At 35.0% G+C, this 18,257-nt stretch overlaps 1 protein-coding gene across 2 annotated transcripts; it reads right to left on the reverse strand.

Annotated features, from left to right (window-relative positions):
• Positions 1 to 1,771: 1,771 nt before the first annotated feature.
• chico lies at positions 1,772 to 18,202 on the reverse strand. Of its 2 annotated transcripts, none has more exons than XM_052548615.1 (7): positions 17,599 to 18,202; positions 8,245 to 8,342; positions 6,312 to 6,375; positions 5,463 to 5,507; positions 5,067 to 5,129; positions 4,898 to 4,972; positions 1,772 to 4,118 (listed from the first exon to the last, which is right to left on the reverse strand). In XM_052548615.1, the coding sequence occupies exons 1-7, from the start codon at positions 17,623 to 17,625 to the stop codon at positions 3,894 to 3,896; spliced, it is 597 nt and encodes a 198-aa protein (XP_052404575.1). In that variant the 5' UTR covers positions 17,626 to 18,202; the 3' UTR covers positions 1,772 to 3,893. The 2 variants fall into 2 exon arrangements, with proteins under 2 accessions (XP_052404575.1, XP_052404574.1); XM_052548614.1 differs by having other exon boundaries at positions 1,772 to 4,121; positions 17,599 to 18,201.
• Between the last annotated feature and the right edge of the window lie 55 nt (positions 18,203 to 18,257).

Raw genomic sequence — 18,257 nt, forward strand, 5'->3', positions numbered from 1 at the left:
GTTCATAAGAATATTATATATATATATATATATATATATATATATATATATATATATATATATATATATATATATATATATATATATATATATATATATAATATTTTTATTATAAATATTTTTCCAAATAACAAAAGAAAGAAATAAAAATGAATAAATGACTTCAAAATAAAAAACAAAATAACCTAAAATGACAATAAAATGTAAAAATAATACATAACAAAAACTTAAAAAATAAATAAACAATAACAGAAATATCAAATAAGTAAGTTAAAAATGAATAAAAAACGTTCCTGAAAATAACTCAAAATCACATTAAAAAAAACCCCTGAAGAGTCATGGAAACCAGGGGCCTGTTTCATAAAACACGTTTACCAAATAAGCCAGGTTTATTTAAGTTAGTGACTTATTTTCAGTTGCTCTGGTTCAAAATAATTCAGACAAACTGAAACTAGCTTGGCTTACTTTGGCAAACTTGTTTTATGAAACAGGTCCCAGTTCACTTTACAAATCAAATAACAAATAAAATGTAAAAGCATAAAAAGTGCATCACAAGAGCAATAACATGGCAAGTTCTGTCTGTGTGCTGTAATGCCTGATATGCTAATTAGTTGCTGACACAGCGCTGATGAAGCGCGCAGCTTAATGGTGTGTTTCTAAAGCGATGCTGTCGTGCAGATGAAAATCAGATCCTCTGATGACTGTAATTTCAGCTCGTTTTGGACAGACTGCTCATCATAACACAGTAATGAAGCTGGACAAACATAAACCATTTCTGCTTCATAAACGATTTAGAGTATAAACAAATATGCAATTTAATAATCTTGATGGCATGTTTAATGTTGACACTCACATGATCTTGCTCTCGCATTAATGAAATATCACCACCCGTTCTGTGAAAAGCATGTATTACTGTGATGCAACAGCAGCCTCTGCTGTACAGAACAGAAACTGTCTCCTGAAAAACAAATTGTTTACATAGAAAATATATTTTTCATTACACATCACTTACCCTTTATGTTGATCAAAAATGACTTTAGTCTTTCAATGAAACACAACAGGAGTTTTCCACAATCTTCACGTGGCTCTTTTCAAAACACTAGAAAGCAAACCGTGAACAGGAGCTTTCAAGCGTAAGAAAGGACATTATAAATCTGGACGGCTCTGCTGCTGGAATACACAAATACAGCAGAGGTCAAATATTAACCTTTACATGTCAGGCACTAGATTCTCTAGCTCCTGTTTTAATGAAAATGCACGAGCACTATGCTAAGTTTAGAGTCGGTCAGAATTTATGTATTTACTAAGCAGCATTTAATTAATTAAAAATATGATAAAACTGTAATATTGTGAAATATTACTACAATTTAAAATAACTTGGGAATATATTTCAAAATGCAATTTATTCCTGTGATGAATTTTCAGCATCATTACTCCAGTCTTCAGTGTCACATGATCTTTCAGAAATCCTTCCGATTTGCATGATACATTTTATTTTCATCATATTCTTTGATGAATAGAAAGTTCATAGAAACAGCATTTATATCTCTTAATCTCTTTACTGTGACTTCTGATCATTTTAATGCATCTTTGCTGAATAGAAGTATTAATTTATTTCAAAACTAAGTCAATAAAGAAATACAAGTTCAAAAAGAATTCAACACTGGTCAAAAATGTAATTCTAAAATTATTTTAATGTTTCCTAAGCAATGATATTTGAGGACTTATGACTGATTATATAAATGAAATGAAACCCAAACAGCAGCACTGATAAAGGTCCAATGAATCTTTTATTTGTAAGGCACCATAAACACTTCCTTACTGCTCAAGCTCTCATTCTTAGTACACGTTTAACCTTTTTCTTCCAACAATCGTCTTTAAATGAAGTATAATAGCAGTTTATCAACACAAACAACATACATTTCCATCAAGTACATCATGTCACAACACACACACACCTTTTAAAAAACTACTACAAAGCTCCAAAATGTGGCAAATATCAGATGAGTCCTCAGAAGAAGGAGGCTTCAGGAATCGTTCGAGTCAGTGGATTTAAGTAACAAACTCCACCTTTACGGCTGATGTTCATGAGATTGAGACCAAGACCAACCGCTGAACTAATCATTTCTCCTTTAGCAGCTAGAACTAGTCGAGACCAGCCAGTGCTACACTTGATTATTAAATGATCAGAGATTTCTGTAAATATAACCTGCGCTAAATGTGGCCACATACACCATAAACATAGCTTTATACATACAAAGTTAAATGTATATTGATATATTCATACATGTATATAAACTGGCCGTCGGTTTCTGAGCTCAAGCGAAATAAACTGGGAAAATATCTAGAAATCAGAAAACTTCATTTGTAGATTAAAAGAAGCGATCCAGGGCTCAACGGTGAGCGTTTCTTAGCATACATCATGGGACACAAAAAACAAATGTCCAGGAACACACAATTAGAAAATACCCACAATGCACCCGTGCATATGTACAACCTTAAGTAGTCTTGTCTTTAAAACATCCTTGAATACTAGCATACTACTGAGTGAGCAGTGTGTACTGTGTGCTACACTGAGCATGCAGCGGCCATTCAAAATAAAACAGGTTATTTATTAAACTGCCTTTGAAAATTATGACAAAGATGAGATTTTATCTGTTATATTGGTAATGCTTTACAAGAGTGTTTTATTTGTTAACATTAACAATACTTAAACAGCATTTATTAATCTTAGTTAATGTTAGGTTCAGCATTTAGGCTATTAATACAAAGCATGAATAATTGTATTAATATTCACTAACATTATCAAAGGTTAATACGTGCAGTAAAAATACATTGTTAGTTGATGACAGTCACTGCATTAACTCAAGTTAACAAACGAGATCTTACTGTAAAGTGTGATTTTAGACATTAAAACAACTTACTAAAATAAATAGTTGATTGATTTTTTTATTTGATTATTATTGTAATTACACAAGACATCAGTTTCAGTCTTAAGTCTCGATTGTTTTTGCATTTTAGTTTAGAGTTCAATAATTTGAATATTAAAAATTACATTTAAATGCTTTTTAGTATCTTGATTGACTAAATCGCCGTTTTAATCACTAACAATATACTTTCAGTCATTAATAATAGGAAGTGAAGTTTAGTATTAACTAAAAGCAGATCAAATCAAGGGTCAAGACTGAAATCTGCTGAGTACACTGCTCTAGTAGTAGTCTGATAGTATCACAGCTGCACGCTCACTCATGGAAACACATGCACCGCAAACAGAACAACTAGCATGACATGAACATCCCTGTTTTCATCTGTCACTGTCCTACACACAAACACACACACACACACACACTGGGTAAGGCCTTCGTAAGGCATTTAGACCTTTCTGAGGACAATATAGACAGTGTTGTCTCATGTAAAACATGTATATTAATTCCTGTGACAGGTTCACCAGATTGTTAAAACTCTTAACTAGATATGCCCAGAACAGAATATGATGAAATATACTGACTAGTAGGTATCAGAAGTATTTTGAGTGGTTATGTTAGGGGTGCTTGAGAGGACAACTGTGCAATTACTCGGTTGTTGCCAGAGCATTGCCAGGCATTCTGGGTGACTATTGAGAGTCTCTATTATAGTCAGGTCTCTGGATAAGGACCTTGATACATGCTGGAGTTCAAGATTTAGGGATAGGGGTTTGTTCAAATCACTAACCCCAAGTATGAGCAATATTAATAGAGCCTTAGCAAACACCACTAATGAAAAGAAAATGAATCAAACAGAATAAAGATTTGCTGTAGTAACAGAGAGAGAGAGAGAGATATTGAATCAGACCCAATCGGGTGAGACAGGAGCTGGCTCTTCTTCTGCACAGAATCGAAGCGTCTGTATGAAGGCTAGTTGGATTTGTCTGCGTCGTCCTCGCGGTGGCCCTCGGCCCCGTCGCGGGAGCTCCTGTCCTCCTTGGCCAGGTGTGCGTGAGATGCGAGGATGCTGGACAGAGACAGGAGGCCGGAGCTGGAGGTGACGGCGGGCATGGTGGGCGGAGTCAAGCCCAGGGGCAGAGGGGTCATGGGTAACGCCAAACCCTGAAGCTGAGAGAGCTGGTGAACCTGAAGCTGCTGCTGCGTTTACACCAACACACACACAGACAAACACCCGTCACATATAACGAACGCATTCTTTCTGAAGTTCATGACACAGCCACATCACGTTTAGCTGCATGTTTGCTGTTACCAGAATATTTTGCAGAATAAATGTAGTCTGTATTTACAACGTTCACTGATGAGAATATAAACATTTCAATTTTACTTTTTCTGTCATTTTTTGTAATTTTGACACTGTTTTTGTTTTCAGTTTCAAAAACTGTTCATTAATGATGCATGTAAACATGAATCTATGATTCAATGATTCGCTTGAGCCATCATGGAAATAATATAATATATATATATATATATATATATATATATATATATATATATATATATATATATATATATATAAAATACAAAAAAAAATCATCCTTGACTTTGTTCAGAGCAAAAACAGTTAATAATAAAGCAGTAATAAATAATAATTATTAATATAATATAATATAATAAAAAAATATGAATTGTCCTTTTTTTAATAGAGATTTTTTATAGTGTTAAAACACTGTTTTAATTGGCTATCATTTAAACAATTTACTGTGAAATTATATATATATATATATATATATATATATATATATATATATAATTTTTTTTTTTTTTTTTTTTTTAGATATCTGTATATAGTTATAGATATACAAATAACGAGAGGCTAAAAGTATAATTTAATTGTATAAATGTATTTGTTGTCTAGCAATAATCTGCCAGTCGTACACAATAACACATGAAGTTGAATGGTGTGAGGTTCCTACTCGAATAATAGAGTTCATCTCAGGAGGGGTGACCTGTTTGGCTCGCTCAATCGCCCCCAGGACCTGCTGCTGGTGCTGCACACACACACACACACACACACACTTATGTCACTGATGAGGCCGAGTGTCATTACAGAGAGTGTGTCATCAATAAATCACACGGTCTGACCTCTTGAGACAGGTAAGGCAACACCTGAGCACAGATTCCATTCAATCTCTTCACAATCTCCGCCTGCGGACAGAACACAAGCACATCTCAGGGGTTTACATCCATTAACAAAGCTGCTGATGTTGCAAAGAAACACACAAACAGCAGTCAGTCATGATAATGTATGCTGACCAACCGTGTTTGAAAGACACTTAGGACGCTGTGTATGTACAAACCATACAAGTAAGCCTGTAGTTTAAAGCAAACTGCACAAACACAAGTCTAAAGGTTTATATATCCTCCTGCTATATTTATTACATGCATTTTGTTTTTTTACACAAATATAATAATGCATTAACTTTCCCCCACATTTTATGTAGATTTGTGCTGATTCTGGCACAATATTCAGATTCTCACCTGTTTGTGCATTTCCATGTTGAGTCCGTATGACATCTCATAATACTGCAGTCCCAGAAACAGGAAAGAGACATAAGATAAGAAATTCAGCTTTGCCATCTCAGAAAAACAAACAGCTATTTTAAATTGTAATAATATTATATAACATATATATAACATATGACAGCTGCACGTGTAATGATTCTTATATTTATACATTTGGGAGAAACACGGACATCTCAAAATGTCCAAAAACTCTCCAGAATCACCCTACATGTGTCTCAAAGAGGCAATACATACGGAGGCAGAAAAAACAGCAGAGGAATAATATCATCTTTAGTTGACTAAAACTGAAGCAATTCTAACACATTTGTTATTTATAATAAGGCTGAAATTAAGCTCAAATAAATAAGCATTGGATGAAAATCTGTAGCTAAAAACCATTACAAATATTGCCTTGAAGTAAAACAAGTTTGAAGCACTAAAATGAAATGAAAAACCTGGAATTAAATGAAGACTGAAACTGCTTGAATCTAAATAGTAATATTAAAAATGGAAATGACAAAGCACATAAAATGACAAAAGTTAAAGTTTTAACTAAAAATATATTTTTTTTTTAATGGAAAATATTAGATTACTGCAGACACACAGCCTTACAGACAAGATCAAAAAACATTTAATCACATGACAAACAACCAAAACTGAACTACTGCCAAAACAAACCAACACAAGTAAGAAATGCACATATAACAAAACTAAAAAACAGCACAATTCTGACATTTCTTCTTAGAATTAAGAGTTTATTTGTCTGTTTTATTGGCAGTGGAAACCGCTTCCATATGATCTGCACATCATGCATGTTTTACTCACCATTATGTAATGACGCTGCATTTCAGATTTCTCACTCGCCAGTTTATCACATTCCATCTTCAGACTGAAACACAGAAAGACATGAGATGCACTACTCGCTTCTTGTTAAATATGTTTATATGTTGTGAATTACATGATGCATCTTTAAATAAAGGAAATGTGGTTTAAATGACCCAGTCTGTGTATGACGGCTTCAATATTTACATTTCACCCTAAAACACACACACACACACACACTTCATTGAGGCGGTCAGCTGCACTTCACCTCAATTTCTCTCTCTCTGTCTCTCGCTCTAGAAGCAGGGGAAAAAAGCCAGAAAGAATTCAGCAACCGGTTTCCTGTCTGGACTGCCTCATGGAGGATTGTGATTGGGGATGGCCATGTGTTGAGACGAAAGTAATGAAGGAATGTAGGATTTATTTTCTTCACATAAAACTTTTTATATTAAATAGTTACACACACACTACCCTTCAAAAAGTTTGGGGTTGGCAAGATTTTTATTTTTTTTAATGTTTTGAAATTCGTTTCTCGTGCTCACCAAGGCTACATCTATTTAAAAAAAAAAAAAACTGAAATATTACAATTTAAAGCAACTGTTAACTGTAATTTATTCCTGTGATAGCATCATTACTCCAGTCTTCAGTGTCCCATGATCCTTCAGAAATCCTAATATGCGGATCTGCTGCTCAGGAAACATTGCATCATTATTAATCATTATTTAGAATTATTATGTTATCATAAAGAATACAGTAGCATATACCTACAAAATACTATGAAACAATGTTTATGCATTTAAATATATTTATATATAATATAAATATAATATAAATATAAGTTTATATTTTCTCTGCTGAGAAAACCGTTTTATGGCCAATTTCTGGATCTAAAAAACTAAAAAATAAATGCACTCTAGAATGAGAAGCCCCCCCCCAACACCACCTGCCACGACTAATAGCAAGCAGTAAATCACGGTTTATGACTGTGACGTGAACTAAAGACGACTGACTCAGCCCATCCCCACGCCCTAACATCAACACAGGAGAGAAAATTGCATTTGTCAGACCATTTAATGAGGTCTTTAATCACTAAAGCAATAATGATAACACCATTATGCAATCCCGAGCAGCTCCACAGAATAATCACTCATTCATTAGCATTACTTGTGGAAATACTCAGTGACATGGAGCTGTAAGGTGAAGTGGCCGTCCATTGTTTTAAGATGTTACGGTCTACTGACGTCTAAATTAATCTAAAGCGCCGCAGTGCAGTCTCCATTTCCCTCTTCCTTCCTCGGCCCGTGGTTTCTCTGATGTGTGATGGCCGGATGTCCTCCGTGATCGCGCTTATCTCTGGTGCTGACAGGAAGCTTTTCCATGAGGGGCTGCGTTCACACTCTTTGAGCGTCCCGGAGAGGGTGTTTTTAGGGTGTAGGAGAGAAACTTCCTGTGCTCCTCAAGGTCTTGTTAAATAACAGTTAAACTAGTTATGCTTTTGGTATGCTCCTGCTTAATGCTTTTAAAGAGCAAGTCTCTTCTGCTCAACAATATGCATTTATTTGATCAGAAATACAGCAAAAAAAGTCATTTGGAAATATCATTACATTTTAAAATATGCATTTTAAGTGATATATTCCTGTGATCATTCCTCACGTGATCCTTCAGAAATCAATCTAATATACTGAACTGCTGCTCAAGAAAGTTATTATTAATAATGTTGAAAACGGTTGTGCCGCTTCATATTTTTGTGGAAACCGTGAGGAATCTGTGATGAACAGTAAGTTCAAACAATGTTTCAAAAGATTTCTGTTTTTAAATAAATACTGTCTTAACAGTCATTTTTGATCAATTTAATGCATCCTTCCTGAATAAACATTCATTTCATTTTTAAAAAATCATTCTTTTGAAACTTTTGAGTAGTATTGTGTATGTATACCTGTGATATTGTGCCTGCAGGAACTGAAACTCATCTTTGATGCGATCACAAGAGTCCGACGTGGTGAATTTGAGCGGCTGGGTCGACTGAGACGAAGCCTGAAAAACAGAGACAACAGATGAGAGACGGATTCAACATCAAAACGTTTAGATGAACAACCTAGGCATCGGTTAGGAAGAAGTAGGTACACACACGGAATCATAAAAGATATTCAATTGGTAAGACTTCTCCCTCTGTGGTTATCAAGCTAATTTTAGTCTTAACTGTTGCTAAAATAAAGTGCATATAATGTTTGACTCGGAAAAAAACAAAAAACCTTTTGATCAGAGTTATAACAGTGACATTAAATTACTGCAAACAGCCTAAAACAATTCTGACAAACACCACAACAGAGCCAGTGATTGCACCGCGTGTTTGAGGTCAGCTTGTCAGGTCAGGCTGGAATTAAATTGGCTTTTCACCTCCAACCCGCTTTACCAGAGGTCACTGGCCTCTGACCTTTTAGACCAGACAGACAGGAACAAACCATCACACATTAGAAAGAGAGAAACAGGATGTGCAACTGTGTTCAGTGTGCTTCACAGACAAACAGCTGTTTGAAAGCAGACAGATATACATAGAAACTGCTGGATAAACGTGTGTGTGTGTGTGTTTACACACAACTGGCCGCCATGGGAGAACCACAACAAAACATCTCAGCAGGGAATTCTTGCTTTACACACACACACACACACACGCTGAATTCTGTTTTTAACACGATGCGGTGTGGACGCATCGCGACCGCGTCGCTTCCATTATGAGCGCTCATAATGCGTGCCTACATTTGAAATAACAGACTTGAGCACGCAAAAGACACGATATGTGAACGGCCCCTAAGATAATATAAGTTAACGTAAATGTAAACTAGCGTAATTATTAGAGCTCTGTAAATGTAACAAGCAAACGTTTCCAATCAGTCCTACTTCTATCCTATTTTAAGTTTTCTTTGTGATTTCAATCCAGATGACTTAAATACATTAATACATACATACCATACACACACGATTCTGGAACCCTATTGTATAATAATATATAACAATTATCATTCTGAATAATACTAGTTAATATTTTTAGAATGGAGTAGAATAAACTAAAGAAAAACAGAATTGTATATTAATATATAATTGACTTGTGTACTTGGGTGCCTTATTGCACAATTCAATGAATATGCATGTTTTTTTATTTACCATTTTACAATGTCTTCATAAGCAGAAATATTTGTTGCATGAAAAGACATTGAAAAGGTCTAAAAGTTTTAAACTGAAGCACTTTTCCCATCTCCTCCCTCACATACAATCCCCGCAATTCTGTCCTCCTGAAGATAATGTGTGTCCAGGGGCAGGAGAGACGTGTGTGTGTGTGTGTGTGTGTTTCAGTAAATCCCTCTAGTCTCTTCCTGCTATTAGTAATCAATTAGAGGAGAAACAGGAGCCTCCCCTGTGAGCGCTGTTCCTCCTCCAGCATCCCTCACTAGTGACACTAAACCCCAGTCAGAACACCTTAAACCAGACACACGCTTCAGGACAGGTCATCATCCTGCGCACACTTAACCCTCTGGGGCCTGGAGAAGTTTTGACATGCCCTGACATTTGTGCATTATAAACATATAACTGGCTTTAAGTCTAATAACACTAATCAGACTCAGAACACATTTTTAAACTAATTTGCACAGAACAGCTCAAATAAGAAAAATGTTGTGCTTTGTCTATTTTTCTTTGCTTGTGCTTCACAATGCCTTGCTTTCTTTTGCTTGCAGAAACTCTGCAGAAGCGTCTGCTACTAGTGTGCACACTACAAGATCTGTGACTTGCATAGTAAAAAAATATAATGCTGACTAGCTGGAGCCTTGGCATTATCACAGCACTGGGATGTTTACACAAGCAAGCATCACTCATATTCTGTTAAATGTACTCCAAATCATAAAACACACACACACACACACACACAATAAAAGAGTCATTAGAAAAAAACTGAAATTGAAAAAAAGCTTAGAATATCAAGTAGAAATTCTAATTAATAAAACAAAGTTACTAAAATAAAACAGAAATCAAAAGAAAAGACTCTAGAATAGAAAATGAATTAGAGAAAATAAAATAAGACAGAAAAAAATAAAAAGCCTCTATAATAAAAAAGATAAGCCACTATATTTAAAACAAATAAAAAAAATAATTAAACCCTCTAGACTGAAACTGAAAAAAATAAAGCATCTGCAAATAAATATATAAAAAATAACAAGTAAATGAAATCTTCCTGTCCTCTGGCAGCTGACGAGGCTCTGCTGTTGCCCCCTTTGTAATGCTAATGAGTGACTTTGGCCTGAGTGACCCAGACATCTGCTGCACACACACACACACACACACACACACACACACACACACACACACACACTTACAGCCCTCCGGCTCTTATCTGCTTTTTTGTGTCTCTGAAATTGTGGCTGGTGTGTGTGTGTGTCTTGTAGCACAGGAAGTGAGATGTTTGGGGAGGGGAGCTGAGCACGCAGAAAAAAAAAAGTCTCACAATTACACTCAAGCTCATGTGTGCAAGCATATATATAAATGTGTGTGTGTTTTCACAGTATGACTGATCTTCCAGCAGTTCATAAACACATTAGCAGCAGTGATGGTGGCAGCCGCACACACACAGTTAACAGTGTGTGTGCGCGATTTTTTTCTGAGAAAATGAAAGCTTGTGTGTGTGTGTGTGTGTGTGTATGTGTGTGTGTGCCGGAGGGATTAACCTCTCTCTCTGTTGGGGGTCTTGTTAATTCAGTTGCCCTTAATAATGTCTACCAGACCCCTGTCCACCCTCACAACACAATACACACATAATGAACCCAGACTGCTGTGCGCGTGTGTGTGTGTGTGTGTGTGTGTGTGTACGTGTCTGAAAGAGTCTCATAGTAACAGATTCAATTCTAAATAGACGTTTTGCTTGTAAACTAAAAACTGCTACAGTATTACAGATACAGCAAGGTGAGCAACAGGCTAATATGTTTGTTTAAATAAATATAAAAATTTTTTTTAATTAAATTGATATAAATATTAGAATTTAGAATTTAAAATAATATATTTTAAAATGATATAAATTAGTAATATTTGTATTGTTTTCTATTGATTATCTAATCCATTTAAAAAAAGTTAGATATGAAAAAATATGATAATTAATAAAAGTAATTATTTTACTATTTTATTATTAATACCAATTGATTTTTAAACGTCAACTTTTTTTAAGTGAAATATTAGCAATATTTCTTTTTTTTATAATAATAATAATAATATCATAGCTAAATGAAATTATTATTATTATATAGTCATACTGATAAATCACAAAATGTTTCTGCAGTTTTTTTTTTTTTTTTTACACATCATAACATGAGTTGAGAACAGTATCAGTTACATCTCAGCTATAACATTACAAGAAGAATCTGAAAGAACATGAATCACTCAGAAAGCGACGACTGACCTACAATCAGTGTTTCTGTGAATCTCCTGATGAATCATCACACTGAGAATAACGGATATTCAACAACCATGTGCCGTTATATGGTTCTTTACTTCTCTTGATGATCCGTCATAGGGTTCTTCAAATCAGTGTTGGGATTTCTTTAATGCACCAGTATGTAGATGATTTTCTAAAGCACTAGAGTATCAAAGTGGTATCAGACTGTGAAATCCTTGTAGTGTTTGCCAGGTCAAGCATCACTGTTACTGCTCAAACTCAGGGCCAGAGACTTGAACAAACCCTTAACACCAAGTACTTCACTTTGGCACATAACCACAGGTAAGGAGGAGCCAACAAACAAGCTGAAAGTAATGGTTTCACAAACACTTTATTCCAAGTGGACTGTTTTTCACTCTCGATCATGACTGTGAGCATAAGCGCTGCTGTTTGCAGCAAAATATCCTTCCCTTCCTTCTTCTGTGAAGGATTTGACCCATAACAAGTTATTAAATCTATCAACCAAAAGCCTGTTTTTAAGTAACTTTAGAGGTTTAATAAATCAAACTGATCCCAAAGATCTGGAATTCCAGAGAACACAGTAAATCTTTGAGGCTGGGATTAAACGGAGCAGTCGGCTGTAACTCCTAATCCAAGATTTGGGATCCCACAGTTAATCTCCGGCTGATTCCCACTTCTGATGAAATCTCAGAGATCTAAGATCAACGTTTGGTCAGTGTAATCAAGAATTCATCAGCAGCAGTAAGACATGTAAAGTTAAAGACTGTAATGGGATCATTTTCCACTGCTGAGGTATTAATCTGTTGTTTAAAGAAAATATAGAGCCTTGTCAACAACAACAACAAAACATGATGCTAAAGAAATATTACTGTCATACTGTGGAAAAACAATCCTAATAGGATTAAACCAAGATTCTCTAAACAAACTGACATTATATGAAAAAAGACAGAAGAATATATTTTAATATTTATTTTTATTATATATTATGATTATTGCATGTAGATTATGATGCATTATGTCTATTTAAGTATGTTTAACTAATATTAAACCAATACATAATAATAATAAAATAATAATAATAAATGAAAAAATAATATTTATACACAGGTGAATCTCAAATTAGAATGTCATAGAAAAGTTCATTTTCAGAAATTCAACTCAATTATCACAATTAAAAGAAGCAACTACTTCAGTCTGTGTCCATTGAATTTATTTAATACACGAGTTTCACAATTTGAGTTTGTGTATATACTATTTCCCCTTTATAATATTAATGTATATTTAGGTTAATAATATATATTAATTATATAACATTCTATCATTTTAATTCGTAGAATATTAAGTAATATACAAATATAATATTACATACATATATACATTACAAAAATGAATTCTTTAAATGCGAACTCAAAAATTGTAATAAATTATATTTAATATTTATAAAACATGTACTTGGATATACCACGGCACATAGTATACATATACTTTTTGTAATATAATAAAATATATAAAGCAAATAAAAAAATTCTACAATGAGATCTTATTTAATAGTATTATTAGTTTGCTCTTATTAGGACTATGTTTAAGATATGAACAAATTTCATTGGAATTCAGATTCTGAGAATAAACAAATGCTTTGAACATGCTATAGGTAGTTTTAAGTGTCACTTCATGAAACTGCTTAAGGCTTAATTAATAACAGGAAACACCAACATTAACATACTTCAAAATCAAATATGAAATATAGAAATCAGGAAATGTTTCAGGATGTTTCTCAGACTCAAAATTGAGTTTCATGTGTTCAAGTGTCAGAACGTCCCGTTCACTTCCTCACACACATCCCAAGCTGAAGCTGAAGACTGAAATGTGCTCCCAAATCTACTCTTCGAATAGCAAAAAGTACTTGATAAAGGAAACCCCCAAATCCACACACTTGTATCCCATGTTTATGTGTTCACATATGTCTGTGGGCCAGGATTAGGCTTGAGTGCAAACAAAATAATGACTGGGGACTCATTATCACAAGCTGCCCACTGTGTGCCTAGGAACAATTCATGGAAACAACACAATTACGCCTCTACAGGGACGGAACCAGGCAACTAGTGTGCAAACAAACATCTCTGACTCTACCTGAACCAGAAACACTATCATTCAGACATGCTACCTGCAAACCTGACATCTGAATCATGAGATGAAGACCATATATCTGAAAAAAAGCTGCCAGAGAACAAATAAACATAGTAAGATGCAATGGAACAGCAATGCAAAATTAATTAATATACAAAGACGTTGTCTCATATGTCTCTGAGGAGATCTTTGATGCAAATTGGCATGCAAAAATCTTGCGTAAATTAACATATTCCACTGGAATTAATGACACTGAATTGATTAAGATTAGTAAATTGATGCATTCAGAGGCTCGTTTTCAAAATGCATTCAAACAATATGCTTTGTGTACGTCTTTCAGTAGTGGTGTTCACAAATGTTCATGCATTTCTACCAAAAAAAAAGTTAAAGTTGTTATAGAAAATATTTTATAATTTGTTATAGAAAAAAAAGAAATGCTCAGAGTCCAAAGCCTCGAACATAACATTATAACAGGCCCCTTACGTGTAGAGACCTGCATGATCGCGGGACACAGTGCAACAGAGTGTAGCACGGGACAACACTTGATGTGTGGGTAGAGACTCGTGTGTGTGTGTATGTGGGATGTGGGAGAAAAAGGGTGCACTCAACACTAAGCAATCTAAACTGTGCCTGAGTGCATGTGACCCCCAAAGCCCACCTGGTTCAGTTGACTAGTGTGATCGCTCCCTGGTTCGTTTAGCCGTCCCTGGCCAGACCGCTTTTCAGTTATATATAGATCAATGAGTGTGAGTGCTAACTGTGCTGGAGTGCAGATCTTCTGATAAGTGCTGCATGATTGGGTGTACATTTCTGAGCAGCAAAAGCAAAACATCTGTCAAGCAATATATCGTGAGAGGGCCGTGTGTTACAGCCTTTCATACGACTCAAAATAATAAACCACAAAGTTAACAAAACAATGCACTCCACTGTGTTGAGCGAGAGCGCTTCTCTGCTCTCTTCACCTGCTATCAGAGATTTCAGAAAGTTAAGATTGCGAGCTCATTGCATTCTTTTTTTGTTAAAAATAACAGGGAACAGTGGTTTGTGAATGTTGATGCTTAGCCTAAATAATTTTATCGGGAGCATTCATGATGTGAGCACTGCTGCAGTCTTAGGGCCATCTCCAAATGCTCTCATTGGTTGAGAAGCATCATGACACCCATCCCAAGCCAGTACTGATAAACATCCCACCCCTCCTGTGACCCATGGTTTGTCTGTATGTGGAACTATAATCTTACTTTGCAATAGGGCTGGTGGATATGGCTTTAAAATCCCAATTTTTTTCACAAAAAGTCATATATCTGATTTTTAGATGACAAAGAAATTGTTCAAAACAAGTTTTAACTTTATTTTGTTTTGGTTTTACCTTCTGGGATTTGATCTGGATTTCCCTCTTGCAATCAGAAACAACAAGCCAAAAAGACAAGATGGCAGGCCCTGTTTTACCACTTTGATAGTAGCCTATCAAAAGTTACATCTAGTCATAAACACCATATTTTATCAGTCTGTCATCCCTGATATGCAATACAATACAAAAGGGACTATCATTCTTTATCATTTACCAGTCAAATTTGTAACTGAGACAAGATGATTCATTATTATAAAAAAATAAAAGAAAAAAGATTTCCTGCTTTTTTTTTTTTTTATTAATTTAAAAAAAAATTTTTTATACTAGCCCATCTTGCATCTAACCATCCAAGTGCAAACTCGACATTTAGAGCAGTTAAGATTAAAACTGGCAACTCCGGAGTGAGTCAGGGTCATGGACGTAGGACAGAGCAAGTGTAAATATATTTTCTAGTCTATATTTCCACATATATATATATATATATATATATATATATATATATAAATTATTTGTAAATGGAGTAGACACTGTCTAACTGTCTACACCAGTCGCAAGAGTTGTCGTGCCACGCTGCGCTAAAAGCGTGTCTAAACTTGATGACGCCACAATACAGTTGCAAATTATCTGATTCGTAGTGTCAGTACTTTTTGTCATAAATAGAACGAGGCATCGGTTTACTGATGGGGATCGTGTTGCATCACACCACATTAGGGCACGATTATTTGCATGTGATTGTCATGCATGTCTCGTCAGTAAAGCCGGTTCTGTGATTAGCAGTAAATGTCCATCACCTGCTTTCAAATAGAGCGGAATTTACTACACAGAGTCGTATTTTGCTGACAAGCTACGCAATATCGTGTTCATAACCGCATGCGATTCATCTGCGATTATGGCGCAGTATTGCGTAGCTTTTCAGAGAACTACGGCTCTGTGTAGTAAGTGCTGATCCATTATTGAACAGTACATGGAGGCACATTTTAATTAAAATATTCCTATTAATCAAGGTTTTATTGACTTTCAATTTACCTTATTTCATAATGTACAGAAATACGTGCTTTCATAAGTCATTTAGTTATGATTATTTAATTTATTCACCATACTTTTTATTACTAATGTCAGTTAGTATTTCAGTTTGGCTCTAGTTTTCGATGTATTCCAGTTTATATGAAAAGGTTCATGTTACATGGATTAAAATTAATATACAGAATAATTACATATTAAATTATTGTGTTAATGCAAGTTTGAAAAAGTTTGACATGTGTTGCTGTAGTTAGTTTCTAGCAAGTTTAGTTAATTAATTATGTGTTAGTGCATTAAAGCTGCGGTAGGTAACTTTTGACGGTTAATAAACAGAACTGCTTGCGTCTTGTGGAAGAACATCGTAGCCGGAACTACTTCTCTCTGTTTATGTCTATGAAGAATCACAAAGGTACTGGGTTACTCCGCCGCGGTATCCCCGAAGCAATCTAAAATAGTCCGAATATAAACACTTATTATAGGTGCACCCTAGTGATTCAGGACAAGCTAAAAACACGGTTTGGAAAAGGGATTCATGGTGTACTCGCTTATTATATACATTTTTCTACATTTTGAACACAAACAAAGTTACAGACCGCAGCTCTGATTGGTTGTTTTCTTACCGTAACTGCAAATGGCAATAGGGAGGAGCTTGATTTTTTTTCCAAGATTATCTGTCTCATATTCTACTGTCAGGACATAATGACAGGTTTAACAAATATGTAAAAAATATATATTTACAAAAGTTACCTACTGCAGCTTTAACTTGCTCAGGCCTTATATATATATATATATCCACACATAGTTAAACTGTATGTGTGCGTTCATCGATTATCATCAATTACCAATCAATTGTATACAATAAACAATTTTTATTATAAGTTAATAGTTGACTGGTACAACAAAAAAGCTCAGAATGACCCCTTAAAAAAAATAATAATTACTGCCCATACTGTGGCAGTAATAATGGTACCACGGTCCAAATTATAATTTCATGACACTGAATCAATAGCATATTTAAATAGTATGGTATTTACATGTAAAGCCATCATATTTTAAACAAAAAAAAAAAACATGCATTTCATACACAAGGATATTATGGTACTGCCAAAGTACATTTTTGTAAATTAAAACAATGGTATTGTCTGGCCATGGCACGTTTTTCCATTGTACCATTTCCAAAAACATGTTATTATCCTGGTGCTTGTCAAAAAACATGGTATTATGAGGATTCGTGTCAACAGGACATTATAGATGTAAATAAAATGGTATTTTTTGCGTTGGTATCATCCGTAAGATACATCAAGAGATACAATGTCCGTGTGACAATCAGCATGAATGAAGGAAAACAAGCTACTTACCGAGTGCCTGGCTTGTGGAAACATCATATCAGCCTGTTTTTGTGCTTTATTCTCTCTCTGAAGATGAAATGAAAAGGCTTTGGGTGGATTTTCGGCCTTGGTTTGGTCTAAACTGATTAGTTTGAAGGCAGAAAGGGCTTTAGTCTGCTCTCCTGAACAGATTTCCTCGCGGTGATCTCCAGTTTTCCTGTATTTTACAAATCTAAACCAACTTCAGACAGCTCTGCTTTTAGAATAACAAAAACAACAGGCTATATTTACTACAGTATGTGACATTGCGGTTTCACAAGAGAAAAATGAATCTTCTGTTGAGACAGGACGATTAATCCACAGCCGGGCTGATCATACTTTTCCAATTCCCAAATACAAGCTACCTGGCTAAAGCTAATAAACAAGTTTATACCGCAGGAAATTAGCAAAAATGCGTTTGAAAATGGAAAAAACGTCTAAATCTGGCCGTGTGTTCGGTAGTCTTGCGTCAGTCTGGTTTAAAGCGGTGAAAGAGCAGTCTGCGTTTGGAAAATCATGCCTCAGGACTCGTATGGACGGACTCGTGTGAAGCAAGACGCCATATCACGGATTCTACTACAGTAAAGGCGCTCCTCGTGAATATTAATTACGCCCGTTGCCTCGCAACTTTCCGGGAGCGTATATTTACA

The sequence above is a fragment of the Carassius gibelio genome, chromosome B2, assembly GCF_023724105.1.
Source record: "Carassius gibelio isolate Cgi1373 ecotype wild population from Czech Republic chromosome B2, carGib1.2-hapl.c, whole genome shotgun sequence".
Taxonomy (NCBI): Eukaryota; Metazoa; Chordata; class Actinopteri; order Cypriniformes; family Cyprinidae; genus Carassius; species Carassius gibelio.